The sequence below is a fragment of the Corylus avellana genome, chromosome 7, assembly GCF_965113065.1.
Source record: "Corylus avellana chromosome 7, dhCorAvel1.hap1.2, whole genome shotgun sequence".
Taxonomy (NCBI): domain Eukaryota; kingdom Viridiplantae; phylum Streptophyta; class Magnoliopsida; order Fagales; family Betulaceae; genus Corylus; species Corylus avellana.
Window position 1 is genome coordinate 4,880,870 of NC_142496.1, and position 22,666 is coordinate 4,903,535.

Sequence of the window (22,666 nt, forward strand, 5' to 3'; positions counted from 1 at the left end):
TTTAGAAAGGGGGAAAATTGCTTAGTGGTACATATAACTAACGTGTAGGTCCCCCTGTAGGATAATTATTCCCAGTTTTGCTAAACATTAAATCACTCTAGGCACCCTAGTTACCTGCTTTGTGCTTCACCAACCAGATATAACTTCTGATTATTGGTAACCATGTTTATGTCAAAAATTTTACCCCCATTTTCTGACAAGATACAAGTGCCACTTGAACATTTCAACTGCTCCTTTGCTGCTTTGATGAGCTCTTGAATGCTTTGTGGAACCCACAACACAACTCCCTCTATTCTCTCCTCCTGGGGATCCCATGGATGAAAGGGGAACACTGTGCATGTCTTCTCACGCGTTTCATCTGTAGTTGCCAATAGAAATGTTGTAAACACACTGAGAGTAGTAGGGTAAACCTCTGACAAATCACTTGATGCAAGAAATTACTCAGGCCAAGGAAAAGGGCAAAACAAACAAAAAGAGATAACACAAAAACGATTCCCTCATTGGGTAAAATATGATCATGATGACTGTAGAGTTAAGTTATGTAGGAAATAAATTAACAGTTCTTCAATTTTAATGAATCAACAAAATGCAACGGATAAGAAAGATTTGATTTTTCGCCACGATATTATATTTGATTGGTATCCAACTTCCTTGATTGCCTCCCTTGACGAGCTCCTTTCCCATATGTGCTTGACATTCTAAGAATTTCCATATTTTCTTATTCTCAACAAGTGTATGGATCTATTTCCTCAATAAAAGTGATTGCTAATTGCCTCCAGTTGTTTGCAATTATATCCTCCTTAGCTCCCTCTTTCTGAGAAACTAGCTCTTCCTCTGGATTTTCTTCATATCACTCGCTGCCTTCATCACCCTATAGATCCATTCTTTGGTATGTTCAATTGTTGTTTTCCATAAAATCCTATTTTACAATAATGCTTGGGAAGTTTGTGACAAGGAATTGTATGTGTCACTGGTAGTGTACATAAGCTTGAATCACATTGTTCGGCCCATCTCCTAAAAGATTAAGCTTTTTGGGATAATCAGTTCTTCAACATAGTATCAAATCCTTATTTTTGGGCAGGCCTTTCGTTCAAAGAAAAACAATATAATAATTTCTATTATATTGTCAGTAAGCCAAAGAAAAACTATTTTCAAATTTAATCAAGTAACAAGTATTTTTTTCAGCAACAAATTTTTTGTACAGTAAAATCCCATCAAGAAATTGACAGCTTATTGCTAACCAGATAATTGAGGATGGTAATGCTATATGTAAGAACTACAATTTTGTTCGTACCTCGAATTCCTTGAGAGCAATCAGATAACTCAGACAACTGAGAAGTTCTCGCCACTTCTAGCAGCTTCATCAAATTCTTATGTCCACCTATACACGCATCATCAAGTGGAGTATTTCCCCATCTGCATGTAGAATACAGGCTGAAAGGTTACTCTAGCTCGCAAAGTTCTAACAGCAAAAAGCACATAAAGGTTTGCCTAGGTCATTGAGCATTATTGATTTCCTACGTGCTTTTTTTCGTTCACCCTACTGGCAGTGCAGACTAGTTGTCTCCTTTCGTCCTCTTAATGTCTTCTAACTACAATAGAAATTTGACGACACCGACTGGCAGTGCAGACTAGTTGTCTCCTTTCGTCTTTTTAATGTCTTCTAACTATGATAGAAATTTGATGACCGAGAGACTGAAATTTCTTTCAAAGTAATTTTTTTGAAGCTTAATGAAATATCAACCAGAATTTTATTTCATCATGAGGGAAAAGTATACACCATGCTAGCCCTTTTCCTAGTTTATATCTACATCTTCAAAGAACAGAAAGTAAAGAATGAAACAATTACTGAGCCACATTCTTTCTTTACAAGACCATCTAAACCATTTAGGTCAAACTAACATATCTAGTTGAATGTTATGTAACATGTATATTACTCATCGAAAGATCAATAGTGTAAACAACCATGAAACCCATATCTTGTTGAACATGATGATAAAATCTGGATGATGCACACGCAAAAACATATTTAACCCATACATCAAGCAGAGCATAACATGTAATCGGTCAAAACAACTTCCTCACTGTACAATCTTATATTCTGCACTTGCAAAGCTGCTAGAGGCTCAAAAAGGATCATGCTTCATCCTTGTCTTAAAAAGCATATAATTATTCAACTTATACCTGTCCTTTGACAAAACACTTGCTCCTGCTTCTAGAAGTAATTCTGCCACTGTATATAACCCCTCTGAGGCAGCTAGGTGAAGTGGTGTTCGGAGATCATAATTTTTGGCATTTGGATGAATGCCATTAGCCAAAATTCTTTTTAGTAGATCCAAATCCCTCCTTGCAATAGTCATACAAAGAAAATCACCAGCATTATCAATATTAAGTGCTGCCCCTGCCTTAACAAGCGAAGAAGCTACTTGATCGTGCCCATTCTTGATGGCTTCAAGCAAAGGAGTGTTTCCAAACTTATCTGGTACACATGGTTAAACAACAGTTATTACTAGATTTCTTTTGATATTCTGTTAAATATATACTAAAAACTGTTGATTTATTCCCTTGATTTAGGCCCAGTATTATTTTGATTTTATGTGATTTGATTTGAAAGTAATATTCAATTATTTCTTTCCATATTAGGTTCTAGGTTTTTTCTATTTAAACCTATGTAACCAACCGTATGGAGAAATATATCGAATACAAGAATTCTTCTTCTCCCTTACTTTCTCTTTTTTCAACTTAGTATCAGAGCCAAAGGTCTTAAGTTCGAACCCTAATTCCGTCAATTCACCCTCCATTTAAATTAAATATTCTATATGTTGGATCTCACCTATTAAAATGGAGTTTAAGCCCACAAGTGAAGGGGACTGTAAAGTATTGATTAAATAATTAAATTTACCCATTCTTACCAGCTTAAGGTTTTAGGATATCGAAAAGTAATTTTAGAAGCCTTTTATACATTTTATGGTGAATAGATCTTTAATTAGATAAAATCCATTTCATCCAAACCGCTTTTATTTCTGTCAGACCACCATTATAACTTCAATTTTTCCATGATTTACATTTTAGTCAAATACTCTAATTTGTAGTTTTCAAAATATAGCAATATCCTGTTTTTTCCTTAAGTTTGTTGAATTTGTTTGCTATTACTTTTATGCTGGCAAACAAAGGCGAAACTTAGACAAGGGAAAACATTTCAGAGTTTTGATAGTGTTGGACTGAAGGGGCAATGTGTTGGGGAGCCCACCAAACCATGGACAGGATGACAAAATGCAGGAAGTGGGCACATCTGACCACCCTTGATGATAATCAAAGTACAGGTAGTTGAAAAGCCTACCTGAAATGTTGATGCCCACTCCTAGCCCAATAAGGAAAAGAGCAATATCTTCATATCCTTTGGATGCAGCAATATGCTGTTAACCAAAAAAAAAAAAAAAAAAAAAAACAACAACTAAATATGAGTATAGGCCATGCCAGACTTTGTTGAATTTGTTTCATTTGTAGTAATTGAGAGGGGGGGGGGGGGGGGGGGGGACCATAATTAAGATGGCAAACTTCATAATCTTAAACAAAAACATATCATGTTTAAATCCCTTTATACATGGATAGTGGTGTTTAATAGTTTATAGTTTGCAATGTTCTAGCTTTACTGATTTTTTGGACTTTTGTTCTTTTTTCTCTCTTCTACTTGCTGTCTTTTTTTTTTTTCCTCAAGCAGTTTCTCTTGTACTTCCAGTCTATTAGGGTTGCACCACTCTACGCCTTTCTAATGAAATTGAATTACTAACTAAAAATAAATAAATGACAGAATAGACATGGGGCACAAAATCAGTACCAGCTTACACTAAAGTAGACTTCATAGTTAAAAGCTCATTACAGAAAAGTCTATAAGCCCTAGTTTTGTCATAATACCATAATTTTAAAAAATGGAGTTTAAAATTATCACATATTAAATATCATTTTAGAGTGAACATGTTAACACAACTGGCAAAGCCATATAAATGCATCAATTAAAATTCACCATCACACTAAGGTTCTTGGAACGAATAAGTACAAGTCACCAATTGCAAGAGAACATAAACCACATGCCTACATAAGAGATATTGACTTGATGCTCCACTTTCATAACTAGGGTTTAAAAGAGTGATGTGTGAGAATGACAACTGCCCAAAATGACATGTAAGCCTGATCTATTCAAAAAAGGCTGTAGAGAAGTTGTATCTCCAAATGAATGCGTAACTCGTCCACTGTGTTACCCTCAACCTTAGGTAGTAAGTCAAGACCTTCAAACATGCCCAATGTGGCTTGACAAGCTCGTAGGATTTAGGGAAGTGAAGAAGGTCCTATACATCCTCGTAAACAGTTAACCAACCTCCTCACAACCCCATACCACAAGTGATCCCTAAGTTCAACTACCGAGTGAAAGAGACAGAAAGTATGCCAAGCATTAATATAACATTTAAAGAACTCGCATACAGATTTACCAACGCAACTCGAATCACCAGGAACTCATGCTACAACGTTTTTTCTTGTTCCCCTATCAAATCCCATTATCCTTACTCTTCGGTCATGCTACTCGCATGTCAACGCAATGCACTCCCCACACCGACTCCTTTGCATTCCACTCTAAACCTCAGTCCACAACACTTCTCAAAATCCTCCAAGATTTGCATCTCTAAGCGAAAATGATGGCATTATGTGTGTGTGATTCCTATATCAACATCTAGAAGGATTATTTAAAGAATCAAGATGTCAGTGGCCAGAAATAGTCTCAAAGACGAAAGGTCTATTGCTCTCTCAAAAGCTCTCTCCTTTTGTGTCGTCTACTCTCTAGTTGCACCCACATCTATAGGCCCGAATGAAGTTGTACAGATTGTCCGCCTCCAACACATCCTTGATATCCAACATCAAGGAGCTGAACGGTTTGGCATACTCCCGCACTGAGGTTGTATGCTTCAGCTTCTTTAGTGCATCTGTAGCAACTCCACCCATGTCTCGATTGTTGGCCTTCCTGGATTGGCACCATAATCCAACAGGGTCTGCCACCACAACTTAGCATCACCTGTGAGGTACATTGAAATTACTAGGTTTTACAAGAGTGATGTGTGAGAGTAGCAATTGACCAAAATGACATGTAAGCCTGATCTCCTCAAAAAAGGCTGTAGAGAGGTTGTACCTCCCAAGGAACAGGTAAGTCATCCACTGTGTTACCCTCAATCTTTGCTAGTAAGTCAAGACCTTCAAACATGCCTAATGTGGTTTGACAAGCCTATAGAACTTAGGGAAACGAAGAAGGTCCAATGCATCCTTGTAGAGAGTTAGCAACCTCCTCAAAAACTCATACCTCAAATGATCCCTAGGTTTTACTACCGAGTGAATGAGACAGAAAGTGTGCCAGGCATTAATACAACATTAAAAGAACTTGCTTACAGATTTACTAACACAACTCAAATCACCACGAACTCATGCTACAATGTTCTTTCATGTTCCCCTATTGAATCCCATTATCCTTGCTCTTCAGCCATGCTACTCACATATCAACACAATGTGATCCCACACTAACTCCTCGGCACTCCACTCTAAACCTCAGTCCACAACACTTCTCGAAATCCTCCAAGATTCACATCTCTAAGTGGAAATGATGTCATTATGTGTGTGATTCCTATATCAACATCTAGAAGGATTATTCTGAAGAATCAAGATGTCAGTGGCATTTAAAAATTTAGATAGATTAGATGATTCACAAAACTCTCCCTCATTTAAAAATTTTGTAGAACCAAAGTTGTCAAATTTTGTCATATAGTGAGGAGAAATAGTACTACATTGTTAAAAGTAATTAAAAAGGTCAGTAAGGTATTCTAGTGCACTGTTATCAAAAAATTAAAATGTAGCTTAGACTTTATATTCCATACCAAAGGTGATCTTCCATTATAATCCGTATTATTGGGATCAACTCCTGCTCTAATCAAACGTTTCACTCGATAAGAATCTCCATCATAAGCAGCACAATTAATTTTCATAGCCAGCTCTGATTCACGATGTTCAATATACAATGTAATATCTGATTCCAAAATCTTGCCCCGAACATTGGAGTCCTTTCCCTGTCAATGACAAAAATTGTTAGAATACTAATAACTGACTCATGAATTCAAATTCCTAACTAGATAAAACTAGAGTTCTGTCTTTTATGTAAATAGAGAGCAATTTTCCGCAACTGACACAACTAATCTCAATTCAAATGGAAGGAGGAAAAAGAATTTGATATTTCCAAGCTCAGTTACCTCAAGGAGGTTGTTCACAATTATCCGTCCATCAGAAAAACATATCTCTAAGACTTCTTTAAAACATTGTTTATCAAGTCGCAAGACTCTAGATAGTTCACGAACTTGAACTGTATAAGTCTGAGGAGTGTTACAAAGAAAAGAAACCTCGCCAAATGAGCTATGTGCTTGCAAACGCATAACATATTCTTCTGTTTCATCATCTTCCACCTTTCCTATCTCATCCTGTAGATAATATCATATCCATCAAGCCTACAATTCAAGAATATATAGATACAAATACCCACAAAGACAGACACATACGTCTAGATATACTAATACTTAAAACTTAAACATGCAAATAAGAAAAAAAAAAATCCAATATATAAATATATTTTTAGATATTCTTAAGATTAATGGTCAAGTATATATTTTTTTGGTTTTACATTCTAGGTTTCTTAAAATTGATAATCGATTATACTTAGAGATATTTCTGCTTGGTTATATGCAGAAGTAAATATGTAGATTCTTGAGATAAATATGTAATAAAAATGTAAAATATAATCAACACCCGCAGCGCTTAAACGTATTTCTGTTCACACTTCCAACGGTATTCATCCCACCCCAAGGCCACTAATTCTTCTTCCCTTGGAAAAAGCTTTGTTCTTCCTTTGGAAAAAGCTTTGGGATCCCTAGGGAGAATAGGGAGAGAGATAGGTGTTAAGGGTTATCAAAAAACTTGAATTAATGGCCAGTATGGATATGCCAGACATTATTCTTCAATCTTGTTACTCTATAAATAGGCTTCAGTCAAGTTGAGATCTCTTTACTTTTAAAAAGGAATACCGTTTATAGAATAAAAATTGCTAAATTATTTTGCGGTGGTCATATCATCTAATACCATATATAGAAAATAAAAATGCTGCGTTGCAAGTACACAAACAAATAAAAAGATAGACATATTGGTGTTTGAAGTCATTTTAAAAACAAAAGGAAAAAGTCATACCACTTCGCCATGACATATGATATAAAGTTGATCTATTATGTTTCCCTGTTCTATAATCACTTCCCCTGGGAGGAAAAACTCTTCTTGGACTTTGATTGCCTGATAAACCATGGAATGAATAAGAGCCATTTACACTAAAAGAAGCTAAGCTTCTAATGATATCACTTCTGTTTTATATGATTGAAAATTATGAAGAGATATCAGATAATGACATTATAGAGAGAGCAAACAAAATAAGGAAAAAATATAAGAGGGGGTCACATAATAGAAACCATTTATTCATAAAATCAGATCCAAACACTAAACAAGGCAATCTAACAGTCTACCTCAACACATTCAGCTTAAACTAAAAGGTGCCCCAAGTAAAATAAATGCATTGAACAAAATTCCTAGACGCTGATGCTATCATAGCCACCAGAAAGCATGGAGAATGCAACCTCATTTAACGTACCTGCCATTTGGGTATGTACCCACAGTTTTATAATGCAATACTATCCCTTTTAAGTATAAACATAATAAATAAATAAGCCATATAGAGTGCCCATTACAGCAAATTAATTGATTATTGCTCAACTCTTGGAATTTAGATGTTGATGGACATTTTACAGTGCCATTTTATTTTAAGAGCAGTATACTTGTTGCCAACATTCAGATCTTCACTGGCTAGCAAATTTTTCTTTTGGTAACCAGTCTTATGAAACTCTATTGAGCTTTGATCTGTAATGCGATGCTAATGCAATGGAAATATGAATCTTTGAACAGTAAACTATAAAATAATTTATAATTTCAATGATATATGGTGTGTGAGTGAGAAAGACACATTGTTAAGGAATAATTTCAATTAAATTTGATGTGTGAGTGAGAAATACACTTTCTACTATCTTTTTTTTTTTTTCAATCTTTTGCAACTAAATTCAGCTTACCATTAGATTCAAATTCCTCTTATGCCCTTTCTTTTCAGTAAGTAATTTATAAAGGAAAACATTGAAAAAGGGGGTACCTCTATAGCACAGAGTAAGCATACAAGAGAAGCACCCAAAAAAAAACAGATCAAGGTCTAAAACTTATATCGTCCAAAAAAAAAACCACCAGTGAAGAAGGAAGAGGAGATAGAATACCAAGAGGACAGTGTCCTCAGCAAACTTATCTCCTGCGTCCAAGCTCAACAAGTTGAAAGACCCAACTACTCGTCTCCCTCCATATGGACCGCATCTAGACTTTTCCTGCTTCTGTCAGTGGCTTCCAAACCACAACATCTCTAAAAATGTCTCTGGCTCAATTCATCTACACCCAAAAGAAGAAGACAACATCCAAAGAGACCTACTAATCAAACAATTTAAAAGAAAATATCAAATGTCTCTCCCCATCCCATTCGCACTAGCATAGACAAAAGAACACTTCCATTGGGGTGCAAGCTCGGTAAGTGCTCTTCCACGAGAATTTCATGCTTCTAATGCCTGTAATTTTACTAATCGCCAGCTATAGCATCCTCAACAGTACCAAAAGCATGACCACCATGTAACAGTTGAAACAATGCATCCATAGATTTCAATTCTAGGTCTTGCACTGGTGAAGCTAACCTCATTCTCAGAGTAGCTTACTAACCATAGTCGCTCTTCTATCCACAGGAATAGAGAATGTGTCAGCAGATACAACCTTCAAAAATACATCCCCACACCAAACATCCTGCCACAAAAGTACTCGCCTCCTATACCCTTCCATTAAACATCTGATCTGCATATAATCCACTTGTTTTTATAAAGAAACTCTGTTGATCTCCGACCATTACAAGAAAACCCTCTCCATCCTTCCCTATGTTTCAAACCCACTCGCTTTTTATAATATTTCTCTGTTTATATATATATATATATTTCAAACCCTCTACTCTTCGTCAAAGGCTAGCCACCTCAGTCCTCCGACAATTAACTTTTAAGATCCTCAGCTTCCTCACTCCCACACTGCCAACTTGTAACTAAAATGTTATCCCATTGAAACAAATGATATTTAAACTCATCATGTTTCAAGCTATAAAGACCTTCTTCAAGTCGCTCAGCCACCTATACCAGTATATGGAACCACATAAAGTAGGTACGAAAACCTTCTTTCTTTCTTTTTTCTTTTTTTTTTTTTTTTTTTTTCTAAATAAGTAAAAAAGCGGGTTGGAAGCCTCTACAAAGTACTCTTAATCAGTGTGATCTTCCCTCTGCTTTTCACAATTACTGCCTTCTAAACTCAGAAACCTCTTCTCACAGCTCAATAATAAAATCAGGTACTGGAATAGTCCGAAAAGAAGAATCCGGTGGGAGCCCTAGGTAAGGCATAGGCATGGCACCATCACATGTAAATAGACTATCGACATTTTAAAACCAAATGCAGCATGCCTTTCTATACTAAAAATTGTGTTGACCAATTGGAGATAACAATGGATAGCATTCCTCTGAAATAAATCCACCTAACCATTGAAAACAAAAGCAGCATATGATTCAAGACAAATTTGTGCATATAGCTAATCATGCAGGAAAACCATTAATGTTCAAGTTCCAAAATTTAAATCTTAAGTAAGAAATCAAAAACTAATCTAGAAGAATAGACTGAGTTGTTATGGTAATGCTTGCAATGAATAAACAATTCCTAATAATAGTAACAATGAATTTTGCAAGTAAAGAGTCAAACTAGGGCTGTCAGTTGTCTGCCGTTGAAATGGAATCCTTGGCAGTAAGGAAAACTGAGACTTCTAAAGTCAATGGATGTGATCAAGTTCGTACATATCATGTGACTTTCAACTTTTGAAACAGAAAAAGTAAACTGAATTTATAGGTGCTCAAACTTTGGAATTCACATTCTACTTTACATATAGAACAAGATGGCTTACAATCTGCTTGATGAATCCCAAAGAGCACCCCTTGAATATAGAAGCTTCTCTAATATATGGCTCATATAAGTTCTGTGAAATCTGCACAGAAGAAAAGACAAATTGTAGTACAGACATAATATTCAAAAACTTCCACAACTTCATAAAGCATCAAAAGAAAACAGGTACATGCGATGGACAATATAAAATCAACATCTAAAAAGTTGCAGCATGAATTCTACCCTAACTATTGGGTCAGGAACTCTTCTTCTAACTTATCCACTCACAAATCTAGGTAATTGCAGTGATTCTGAGAAACATCTTACACAATTATTGCAATCAGTTTGTACTTTCCCAATTCTGAATTATTTCCTTAAAGAAAACCGATACATTTAGTAAAACTTATAAGATCACACTGATGAGGATAAGTGATACTTCTATAAAGACACAATTGTGAAAGATTAAATTTCATTAATAAAGTAAGTTGAGGGAGGAGTCATCCAATGGGGAAAAGAGGAAGACAGAGCGGGAGAAATGGTCCCTCAAAGTGTAATTAATATGCGGAGAATTCGGATATCAGCATTCAACTCTAGTCTTCACACCAAATTGGATTTAAAGTAATGCTTCCATTCAAAAAAGAGGTGGGATTTTGCATTCAAATTCAGGGGTCTACAGTTTTAGTCCAACATATTGTGAAACTGAAAGAAAATGTCATCATTTAGATGGAAAAATAGGCAATATTCAATGCTGAACCTTTTACACAAGATGGTGGCAATTTTATATTAATGGAAGAAACAAACTTATCCCTTTTTATTATTGTAAATTACACAACACACACAACAAATTGGTCTCGAGCCGATGACCTTACTCTCGACCATATTTTCATAAGGAGAGGAGATGCCATATGCGCTAGAGGTAATGATATGCCATTTGCACTAGGGATAATTCGCACTTTCTCAGTTATTTATAAGTAATAATGAGCTAAAACTTTATAAACAGGAAACTAATTTTCCTATTCAACCCAAAGTCACTAGTATTCTAACAAATTCCTCCAAAGTTAAGATTATTGCATGTTTCAATAGCTTCCATAGTCCATATATTTGAATTTCAATTGAACTCTAAGAAAATAAAAGCTTGACAATTCACTCGCACCCCCACTTCCTAAGATTAGAAATTGATAGAATCTCAAATATTCAAAAAACACTTGCATATGAAGAATAGAGACCTTTCTGCATGATAGCTTTTCATTCTAATGAAATTACAGGAAATCTCAGACCATCATCACCACTCAGAAACTTTTATCTCCTTATTTCATTGTCAGAGACGTTCAATCTCTTAGTTGGTCTAATCCTTCTCACCACCCGCCATTCAAAAAATTGCAACTGAAGGTATGGGTGAAAAAGAAAATCATTCAAAATCAGTGGGAATCATTGATGTATGTGTTCCTTCTACATCTACATGGGGAAAAAACTGATATAACCACTCAGTGATAAGAATACACAAATGCATATTTCTGTAAGTGGGCATATCAAACCGAAATAAGATCTCAGGTTGACATCTTGATACACTGAGTTACCATAATAATTGACAGATGAATAAAACAATTTTTAAAACCATACTTATCGAGTAAAGCAATATGGAATTTTGAGGGAACTATCTGTCACAAAAGCTTATAATATCAAGCAAGGAATTGTTAGGAAGTTGGCCAACAATTTATATCATGTATGCCACAAGCTATCCCCACCCCTCCCCACCCCTTTCTTTTTGCAGGCTCCAATAATTATGCACTAAATATGGACCCTGCACATGCAGAACAGAAGAATTACCAGAAACGGGGGATAACAAGACTTGACTCAAAACCACATAGACAAAAGCCAGCCTCTTATATCATGTTGGAAAAACATCAATCCCAAAATCTTAAGCTAATAGGTAGTGAGCCAAAGATTTCTATCAAGCATACAACATGCTAAGAATAATGAGCTAAACCGATGGTGTATAGGCAAATGAAAAATTTTCAACACCTTAGTCCGAATAGAGGCCGGAACATCCTGAAGTAAAGCAACTTCGGTGTTGCTACGCTCATATTGTAATCGTAGATGGCCTTTGATCTCCTTAGTTGTCTGTCTATCAAGCTTGTGCTTATTCATATATTTGATAAGGTCGGCCATTTTATCCCTAAACTTTTCTGTCTTTGATCCTTTTACTATCAATGCTGCCATGTTACCAAGCAGATAAGCACCAAGAATCATGTCACTTGATACATAAATCATAATGAATATCATTTCCCTGACATTGACTGCATGTATTTCTCCATAACCTGCAAATAGAGCATAGTATCAGCACATACAGTGAAGCATCCCAAATCTGATATGAGAAACTCAGAATGAAAAAAGCACTAATTCATACGGTAATGAGAATGGACCATTGTCAAATTTTTTAAAATACATGTACTGTGTTAGACTTAATCAGAGAAAACCTTTACAACATAGCACTGCTTCATATAAAAATGATAAGGAGTCATTATCAACACTTTTTGAAAATAGACGTATTATTTTAGATGTTCATGAGGAACAACCATTATGGCGTACGTCAGAAGAGATGAGCTCTAAAATAGAGCATTAATTCGCACACACGCATAGAAATCTTGAGTGTCACTTGTACAAATAATCAATAACTTATTAGTTATATCTGTTTTTCTTCAAGAGAGAATCATAGACAAGCATACCAAGAGTCGCCATGGTAACAATGGCAAAATAGAGAGATGTTACATAACGCTTCCAAAGATCAATCTCTCTGAAGTGTGAATAGCTGTAGTCACCCATCTTCAAACTTCCTATCCATGTGTAACCTTCCTCAGAGGGAGGCAAAGTGGTAGCAAGATAGTAAAAGATGCAGGCAGCCGTATGTGTGCAATAGAGTTCAACAACAAAAAGTTTCACAATTCTTGTTGCGAGATAATTTAGCCGGATATCTTTCTCCAACTTCTCAAAAAACTCAGTTACTCTGAGTGCTCGACTTAGCCTAATCCACAATAGGTACCTGACTGGCTCTTTTCTACCCGAAGCCTGATCAGAGCAGTTGTGTTCAAATCATCATATATAGAGTTACTGAGCTAAGTTCGCTGTATCAAACTCACAATAATGCAATCAAATATGAAGCAACAATGTAATAACAATAAATTTTTTTTAAAAAAAAAAATTAAAAAAAAAAAAAGATGAATAGAGACACCCAATAAGCACCTTGCGTAGTCACTCCAGAATAAAACAACTTGTGACACAGTAATTGATCACAAATGGTAAGGAAAAATATAATGTTGTTGATGATAAAAGAAAGAGTCCTGAATTGACCATATTATTTGTAACATATCATCCAACAAACCTTTTCACTTTTTCATTTTCCTTTCCTTTTTTCACTTTTATGGGTTTAGGAATTGTAAGCACTAAATGCCTCCCTTCAAGATAATGCATGCCAGAGCTCTTACTGTGGAATAAACTTATAATGTATGCAAATGCCATAGATAATCCCAGAAAGTGTCTGTCCTTATTGGAGCTCATTAGAACTCCAGATAGAATAAAAGAAACGGAAAACCAAACCAAAAGGTGAAAATCAGTGTACGGTACCTTGTAGATAGCATCCCAGGGGAAACAACCCAGTAAATCAACAAAGAACCGAGACTTCAAGTACCTATAGTCAAGAAAATCACGAAGCATGAAAAACCCAATTGTGTTTTGCAAAGTTACAACAGATTAAAAGCAGGAAAAGAAGAAAACAGGTACCGAATGGCGATGAGATTGCGGTCGTAGACCATGCGGTAGGAGTGGGTGTCGCGATAGGCGACGAAGAAGCGGACAACGATGTCGATGAGGAATGCAAACTGGCCGGCGACGTCGAGGAGGAAGAGGTTCTCCGGGAGTCCCCGGAAGAATCCGAACTCCAGGGGCGTGAAGAAGGAGGAGTACACCGCCCATAGCAGAATGAGGTGCGTCCACGCCACGTACCACCTGCGTTGCTCCCCCCATCGTATTCAAATCAATTTGCATTCTCGATATATATTTGTTTTTCCTTAACTCTTTTATAATTTTCTTACAATTTATTATTTATATGATACGAGAATATTAAAAATAAAAAATAAAAATCTTAGGGATTGGTGTGCCTTTAATCTTGTCAGCAAATTATTATTAAATAAAAATAAAAAAAGTTATAGTTATACGCCATTACTATACAAAAATCTATTAATCTATTAATATATCCAAAAGTATACACAAAAATCTATATATATATATATATATATATAAACAATAAAATTAACGAAAGTATTGCAAATGAGGATTCTGGCTTCTATGCTGTAGTTAAAACTATAGCATCTATGCTGTTAAAAAATTGAAGGGTGAGAATTTAACTAAAGTAATTAAAGGGCACAGATTTGTCATAATAAAGACTAATTTTCTCTTTCATCAATCACTTCATCTATTTATTGGTATTTATTATGAGAGATCTGAACTCTTCAATTACTTTAATTAAATCATCACCCTTCAATTTTTTAACAGCTTGTATGCTGTGATTAAAAAACTACAACATACAAGCCGAATTCTTAGTTTAGTACAACTTAAAAAAAGGAAACAAGTACATTTTATGTCACAAACTCACATATGTAAGGTGAGCTTTTTTAATTTTTAGTAGATTTGGATATGATCTAATGTGTTTGTCTTTTAAAAAAAAAAAAAAAAAAAAAAAAAAAAAAAAACTGTACTAAATTGAGGTGTCAATTTCTCATTGGAAGGCACAAAAAAATAAATTTGTGCCACAATCACATAAAAGTTATTCTCATTTAGAAGATAATGATTGTGTAGTGGATAGTTAAGATTTATTCAAATATTTTATATCTAACATGTTGACTTGGTAACACTAAAAATTATATTTTGATCTCACAATTATCATAAAGAAATGCTATGGGTCAATATTTTCCTTATATATGGCATATCTCATTTTACAAATTAACCATTAGATTTGTGAACTTAGGTGGATTCCACATAAGTCAATGGTAGACCCTACAAATTTAATGGTTGATCTATTGAATTTGTAAATAAAATATGGGTTAAATATGAAAAATTTATTGACCTTTAACATTTCTCATTATTCTACAATGTTAACTTTGATCGTATTCACCAACCTTTGAATTTTCTTTTTTAACATCTAATAATTGATTATGTCTATCACTTTAACATTGTCTAATAATTAGTCTCCGAAGAGTAGTTCAATCAGCTAGAAACCATACCTCATGAAACGGAGGTTATTGATTCGAATCTCAACTCCCCCTCATGTCAAAATATATAATAATAATAATAATAATTATTATTATTATTATTATAAGGTAAAAAAATGTGATATATAATTAATTTACTGCTATCTCAAATACATGATTTCATCAGGATTAATTTACCTTAGAATTTTTCCTCAAGATAGACAAAAAAAAATGGCTAGTCCACATGGGTGGGGTGTAGTGAATGTCCCACCTCCTAGAACCCAACTTATCATTGCCATGTGGTAGGTTGATTTATTGGTACTAGATTCTATTTGGTCGGTTGATTTTTTGATGCACTCAATACTGTTTTTTTTTTTTTGGGGGGAGGGGGGGAACATAATATATATATATATATATATTTTCGAAGAATTGATGCATCAAATCAATCATTCTGTCACTTTTTCCGTCTAAATTTTTAATAAAAATATAAAATTAGTTCATAAGATTTCAGAATCAAATAATTCCTTAGGGTATTAGATGCAAATAATTGGTTAGGGTATAAAAAGTAACCCAAAAGGTGACCAATATATATATATATATATATATATATATATATATATATAGGTTTTTGAATGCGTATTGTATTTAAAATTTGACGAAATTCGTCGTCAACACCAATAATATTGTGCCATGTGTCCCTATAATAATAATTATAATATAAGAACAAAAACAAACATAATTTAAAAAATAATAATAAGGAGTGGCCAAATCACTCTCCAATTAGGAAAATTAGTCCAAGGCTATAAAATATAATGGGTAAAGTCAACATACCCTCATCAAACTACCATCCAATTGACAATGTTCTCCACAAACTTTTAATTGTGATAATATCCCCCCAAACTACCAAAATATTGTCAATTTACCCTTCAAGACTAGCAAAAAGATAAAAATATCCTTATAAATTTCTTAATAAGACAAAAATATACCTATAAATAAAAAAATTAAAAAATTAAAAAAATTTAAAAAAAAAGAATTTTTTTTTAAAAAACGAAAATTTTTAATTTAAAAATAATATATGTTTTTATTTTTTCTAAAACGAAACTTTTAATTTTTTTTTATTTAAACAGAAATTTTTATTTCAAAAAATGATTTTTTTTTTTTAATTTTGTTTTGAAGAAACGAAAATTTTTATATTTTTTAAACGAAAATTTTATTTTTTTTAGAAGGAAATTTTTATTTAAAAAAATATATAAAACAAAAAATTAAAAAAAAAAAAAAAAACGAAAAATTTCAATTTTTATAAAAAAAAAATCGAATTTTTTAAATATTTTTTCTTATAAAAATGATTTTTAAAATTAAAAAAAAATAAATAAAAAAATCTACCACTTAGATTTTTTTTTTTTTTTTATTAGCTTTAAGTTTTTTCTAGAAGTTTTATTATTATTATTTTTTTAGTTTTACTAAGGGTAATTTAGTCATAAAGAGGACCATTGACAATTTTTTATAGTTTGAAAGGGAACATTGTCACAATTGAAAATTTGAAGAAATATTGTCAATTAAGTGGTAGTTTGACGGGAGTATGTAGATTTTTTCCAAATATAATTTAGCAATTTTAGCCAATTTAAAAGTGGCCTGACCACCTTTATATATATATATATATATATATATATATATATATATATAATAATAATAATAAAAAGCATGTATTTTAATATTAGTGATGTTGATACTCATGATTAATAAGTTGACTGGCTTTTTTATTAATCTATTTGTATTCTTTCCCCCCCACCCCCCCCCCAAAAAAAAAAAAAAAAAAAATCTATTTGTATTTTTTATTTATTTCAAAAAAAAAAAAAAAAAAATCAGAGGCCGGAGAGAAGATGGTCCATACGCACCAGTTATCGGGATGAATGATTAATCTTTCCCATCTATTTCCGGCGGGAGCGGCGTCTCTTCCAAGTCCACCTCCAAAACTCAACTCTCTTCCCAACACCGCCGCCAAATTCCTCTTCCACGACCCCTTGCCGGCGTCTTCTTCAACCTCACATCCTTCATCTTCCGACTCATCTCCTCCTCCTCCTCTCCTTCCTCCGCTACTCATGATTGCTCGATCTATTTCTTGTTTTCTTGACAGAGTGAAGATATAAAGGATTGAAAACTACGTTTATATAGTATTGTTATCTTCTATTATTCCACTAACTTTGTTAGGTGCATGCATTATATGTCGGAATTTACAGCAGTAAGATTACGACGACCAAGAGAATCAGTGGACTTCAACGTCAAATCAGTAAAAGCCTCTCGAATAGGATGCTGCTTTCCATTTGTAGTAAAATACAGATAAAAACTATTTTTTTTATGCATCCTCGGATAGTGTAAAATCTAATTTAGACATCTCTTTGTTTGATTAATGAAGATGATCTTGTCTTGTTTTGTTTTTACTGTTACAGTTACTAGTAAATCACTGGAATAAAGAGAAATGCACAAGAATATTTTGCAATAGTTTCTATCATCTAGTCAAATTAATTATCCAATTTTCTCATCAACCAAACATTGGACAATCCTCCAATTTCTCTCTCTCTCCGTTAATTTACCATCTAAAACGTAAATGAAAATTTAGTTCCATGTATAAAAAAAGTCATATAAGATAATAAAATATTATCACTTGTGCACATAAAAAAATTTAAAGGAAAAAACTCATAAAAGATGGTCGAGGGGTGGCTCTCCCCTCTCCGCCACCAAAGAATGGCTAGACTACTCCTTCACTTGGGGGTGGGGAGTCCAGCCGCCCCTAAATGAGGTTTTGGGGTAGTTGGACTATCTTTAGCATAAAAGAGTGGTCCGACCTTCCCTTTGAAGGGTTTTCGGAGTGGCTCGGGCTACCTTTTCACCTAATGGTCGATTTGAATATCCTTGAAAGAGAATTCAGAGGTCACTAAATCACTCTCTAACTTGGAGGCGACCGGGAGTACTCCTCAAGGTTGTCTGACCACCCCCTAAAGGGTTTTTTAGGGGAGCCTAATGTAACGCCAATAAACTAATTAGCTAATAATTAACTAAGAGTGTTACTACTAATACCTTAAACTTAAAATAAGTAGTGAAAGTTGGGTATAGATATATTTGTAAAACTACCAACATAATTAGTTACCACTACCAAAGCATCTACTAAGTAACCATCACATAATACCGTAATCATTACATAATGTTCATCACCATTATAATTTAAGTTTGATTCATAACTCTATTCACAAGCACCACATAGTAATTAAGTCTAATACATCCCCGAAAGGAATACTAGGTACCGAAAATCGTTTAGAAAACTATATAGTATGTCCTCAAAAAAATATGAACGATGAAATCAAGCTGAGACAACTGCATCTACCTTCGAATCTTCTTGCTCGACTCTTAGGGTCTGTAATTGTTTTACAAGTGAAAATAAATACAAGTCTACGACTTAGTGAATGAAAGATACATGATAACATGCTCACGAAGTAAACCCCCTTTTATAAACATGCAAGTAAAGTGTTACATGCATAATGCAATGATGTTTTGAAAGTAGTAAGTTTATATATATATATATCTCAATTGATACTTTATAACTTGAGCACTAGTAGTCTTCCCTATAACCTCTTCTCTTCTCTAAAGATAGGGAAAATCTAAAAAAATTACAAAAAGTCACATGTAACAGCTTCCTTATTGCTTCCATAAACATTGGAAATGCTACCGTGCTAGCAGCTTCGGAGCTTCCCTATAATTTCTCTATCCATTAAAGTGCTTGTATTTAGAGCACTAGCAACAATTTCTCTTTAATTTTCCTTAAATTATTTTGAAAGTAGTATAAAGAAAAGGCTCGTATCCACAATTTATGATAAAATATCAATATTGTTATAGGTAAGCAAATTATGGGAAACTTCACACCAACCCCCCTGAACTTATACGTGTATAGAAATTACTCTCTTAAAGTTCAAAAACTCTCAATTTTGAGTATTGAACTTTCAATTTTTTGCAATGTCCCTCATCCAGTAAAATTTTATGTTAAATCCTAACAAAAGCCTTGGAAATTATCAAAATACCCTTAATTTTTTTTTTTTTTTTTTTTAAGATTGGTGGGTTTGCTAACCCGTGGGTGACAAGAGGTGACCTAGCCGTGGGTCACCTTTTGACCCACTGTAATGGGTCTAGTCATGACCCTGTGTGGGTCACTCGAGACCCACAGCCGGTCACAAGGTGATGACCCAACCGTGGGTCACCTATTGACCCACTAACCCAATGTGGGTCACTTTTTTTTTTTTTTGGTTACTAATGGTAAATTTGGAATTTTATAAAATTTTCAAGGATATAAAGGTCATGTCACCCCCTTTTGTAGTCTAAATTAACACCAAAACTTAACAAATGGGGGACATTGCAAAAAATTAGAAGTTTAATAGCCTAAATTGAGAGAATTTTTTTTTAACTTTTAGGTGTAATTTCAAAACGCTTGAAAGCTAAAGGGGGATTTTGTGAAGTTTTTCCACAATCTTACTTACAATGCATATAAAAATACATTTAACATTTCATTAGGTAAGAAGATTTACTTACCAATACATCATAAAATATTTCATGTAAAACATACGCAATATCACTACAATTAAATAGATTTACTTATTATGTATATAAAAATAATCCATTTGATAATCATATTTACTTACTATGCATGCAAAAGTATCATTATTGGTAAAGATATTTACTTACAATATATATACAAATATTAAATTCATTAAATATTGAAATGATTTACAAATTGGTTGTGCTTAAATCATTGCAAACATTTATACCGTATTGCGTGCCCGTCTGCAATACATTAAACTCATTAGTTAAATAGGATTCTCCTTCTTTAAAAACCCTAACACTTCATTTAGGCTTTAAACATCTTTTATCCAAAATAAGGTTAATTTATTGGCTTTCGCTTCTCAAAGTTTTAAATGGGTCCAAAATAATGGACTCAAAAAAAAAAAAAAGATTATCTCCGGGGATCTGGTTTACATGCTGTTATTAAAATAATAGCATGTATTATGTAGTTTAATCAATGGTCAAGATTAAATTTCAAAGTTGACTTAATTTTATAAGCTTTTAATAAGAGAGAAAATGAAGAGAAATTTTGAAAGATTCAATCTTGACCATTAATAAACTACAACATAAAATAACAGCATGTAAGCTGGATCCATCCCCTGGTAGGCAAAAAACAGAAACGCATACCAAATGGGGCTATACTGCAAACAACTAATAGTTTTGAGAGCTTTTTTATATTTTTCCCAAAAAGAAGCCACATTGTTTTGACCACCAAAAATTCAATAAATGGTAATAAGATAAACTATTTAGAAGTTTTTAGAATGATTGAAAAAGAGAAATTTTAAAAGTGGTTCCATTATTTTTGAACACATATAGAAGAAGTTATGATTTTTATAAGGCGCAAAGGTCAAAACAAACTTTTCAGCCAAGAAAGAAAAATAGAAATTTCAAGGGATATTTTAGGTATCAAACATTTTCTTTTAGATGAAATTTTTTGTAATGTTGTGCGTCTTTGAATGAAGACAAATTTCATGTCAATTAGAGTTAAATTGAGGGAGGTATAATTTTTATAAGCTCAATATGTCAAACTACCAAAATAGTTTAGTAAATCCGAAATTCAAGGAATTTTCTTATAGGGTGTTAATGAACTTATTTTGTAATGAATTTTGGATATGTTATAGCTATGTATTAGAATTAGGATGGTATAGCCTTGCATGAGAAGATCTTGCATTAAAAACCCCAAGAAACATAGTAATTGTACGAGCTGTTTTTTTTTTTTTAAACAAAAAAAAAAAGAAAAAGAAAAAGAAAAAATTGAAGAGAATTGGTTTTGAGCTTTAAAGAATCGTTTAGGGCCCAATGAATTGAAGACTTGTTTTTGGATTTAAAAAATGATTAAATGGTTAGTATTTAGGCTGGGGTATGATGAATCTTGGGCTGATTGATTTATAATAAGCATTGGAAAATTAATTTTTGAAGCAATAGGCTAGAGAAACTAGTTTTTGGCCCAAAAGGGTTACTTTTTTTAGTTCAATTGGTTTGGAAGTTTAAATCTGGAGCTAAAATGTGTTGAAATATAATTATGGGCCAAATGATTTATGGTTTAAAGAGATTAGGTCAAAAGGCATAGTAATTGGCTTATTTTGGCAAATGAGTGAAATTGGACCCTATAGGCGCAATTAAGGTTCATAAGCCCAATGATAATTTTAGATGCTTGAAGAGTCTTTAGAGAAGGTGATATGACTGTATAGGATTGGACCAACATAGCAACCAATAGGAAGGAAACAAGTGGACTAAAACCATGGGTGCCACCGATTTATTGGTTTTGGAGCCAATATGACAAACTAAGTTTGACAGAAATCCCTAAAGGGTAATTCAATCGGCTGTAAACCACGCCTCATGAAGCGAAGATCACTAGTTTGAATCACTCTCCCCCTTCCCTTGTGTGGAAATGTTAAAAAAAAAAAAAAAAAAAAAAAAAAAAGTTTGACAGAAAATGGGACTCATTTATGTGAAAATACAATTATGTATATATATATATATATATATATATATATAAACCTTCCTGGCCATGGAAATCGACAGTTGTAGGTCTTTGGGCCTGAAGAAGACCCACTGCCAGGCCATGGGTCTCTGGTTGTGGAGAGCCACAACCAAACTGTGGGTCTCTAGTTCTAGGATTGTGTGTCTCTTTCAACAATAGTTTTTATTTTTGCATCTTTTTCTTGAATTTTTTATCCGATGTCGGGGTATTATTGTCATTTTAAGTCATGTATCGCGGGTGATTCATTTTTCATTAGATTTAACTAAAAATTCTAATGGATAGGGTAAGTAAAATGGTTAAATATTTTAAGGATCAATTGTAAGTTTCTAAAGTTTGATGGGATATTGCATATTGAGTTCATGATGATTCAAAACATTTTCTTGTTTTGTCAAATAGTAGATAACTGTTTCACTTAAGGGAAAATTACAATTTATCCCCCAAAGTTGATAGCGTTTTTCAATTCAAACATCAAAGTTTTAATTTTTACAATCCACTCTCACAAAGTTTCAATTTTTTTTTCAATTCGACCAATATTATCCCAAAATTTCCATATTGCCCTTGATTTTTATTAAAATTTATTTGGGGTGCAAAAATAACCAGATGGCCAAAGTAGCCACCCTTAATTTTTTTTTAAAAAAAAATTTTTTATAAAAAAAATTAAAAAAATAAAAATTATGGGCAATATAGGAAGTTTTGAATACAATTGGTCAAATTA

At 33.4% G+C, this 22,666-nt stretch overlaps 1 protein-coding gene across 1 annotated transcript; it reads right to left on the reverse strand.

Moving 5' to 3' along the window:
* On the reverse strand, nt 1-17,463 carry LOC132185413 (potassium channel SKOR). Its single transcript, XM_059599190.2, has 13 exons — nt 17,258-17,463; nt 13,897-14,121; nt 13,741-13,804; nt 12,846-13,185; nt 12,142-12,437; nt 10,142-10,222; nt 7,270-7,368; nt 6,285-6,509; nt 5,916-6,104; nt 3,341-3,416; nt 2,185-2,479; nt 1,295-1,416; nt 1-358 (listed from the first exon to the last, which is right to left on the reverse strand). The coding sequence occupies exons 1-13, from the start codon at nt 17,461-17,463 to the stop codon at nt 111-113; spliced, it is 2,466 nt and encodes an 821-aa protein (XP_059455173.2). The 3' UTR covers nt 1-110.
* Nucleotides 17,464-22,666: the final 5,203 nt, after the last annotated feature.

Excerpts from the sequence above, each read along its gene's own strand:
- LOC132185413 (XM_059599190.2), bottom strand. The coding sequence starts at position 17,463 with ATGAGTAGCGGAGGAAGGAGAGGAGGAGGAGGAGATGAGTCGGAAGAT. Across the intron at positions 13,186-13,740 it reads CCTGGGATGCTATCTACAAG|GCTTCGGGTAGAAAAGAGCC; the intron begins GTACCGTACACT and ends TGCTCTGATCAG. Across the intron at positions 10,223-12,141 it reads CGGCCTCTATTCGGACTAAG|ATTTCACAGAACTTATATGA; the intron begins GTGTTGAAAATT and ends TCTTCTGTGCAG.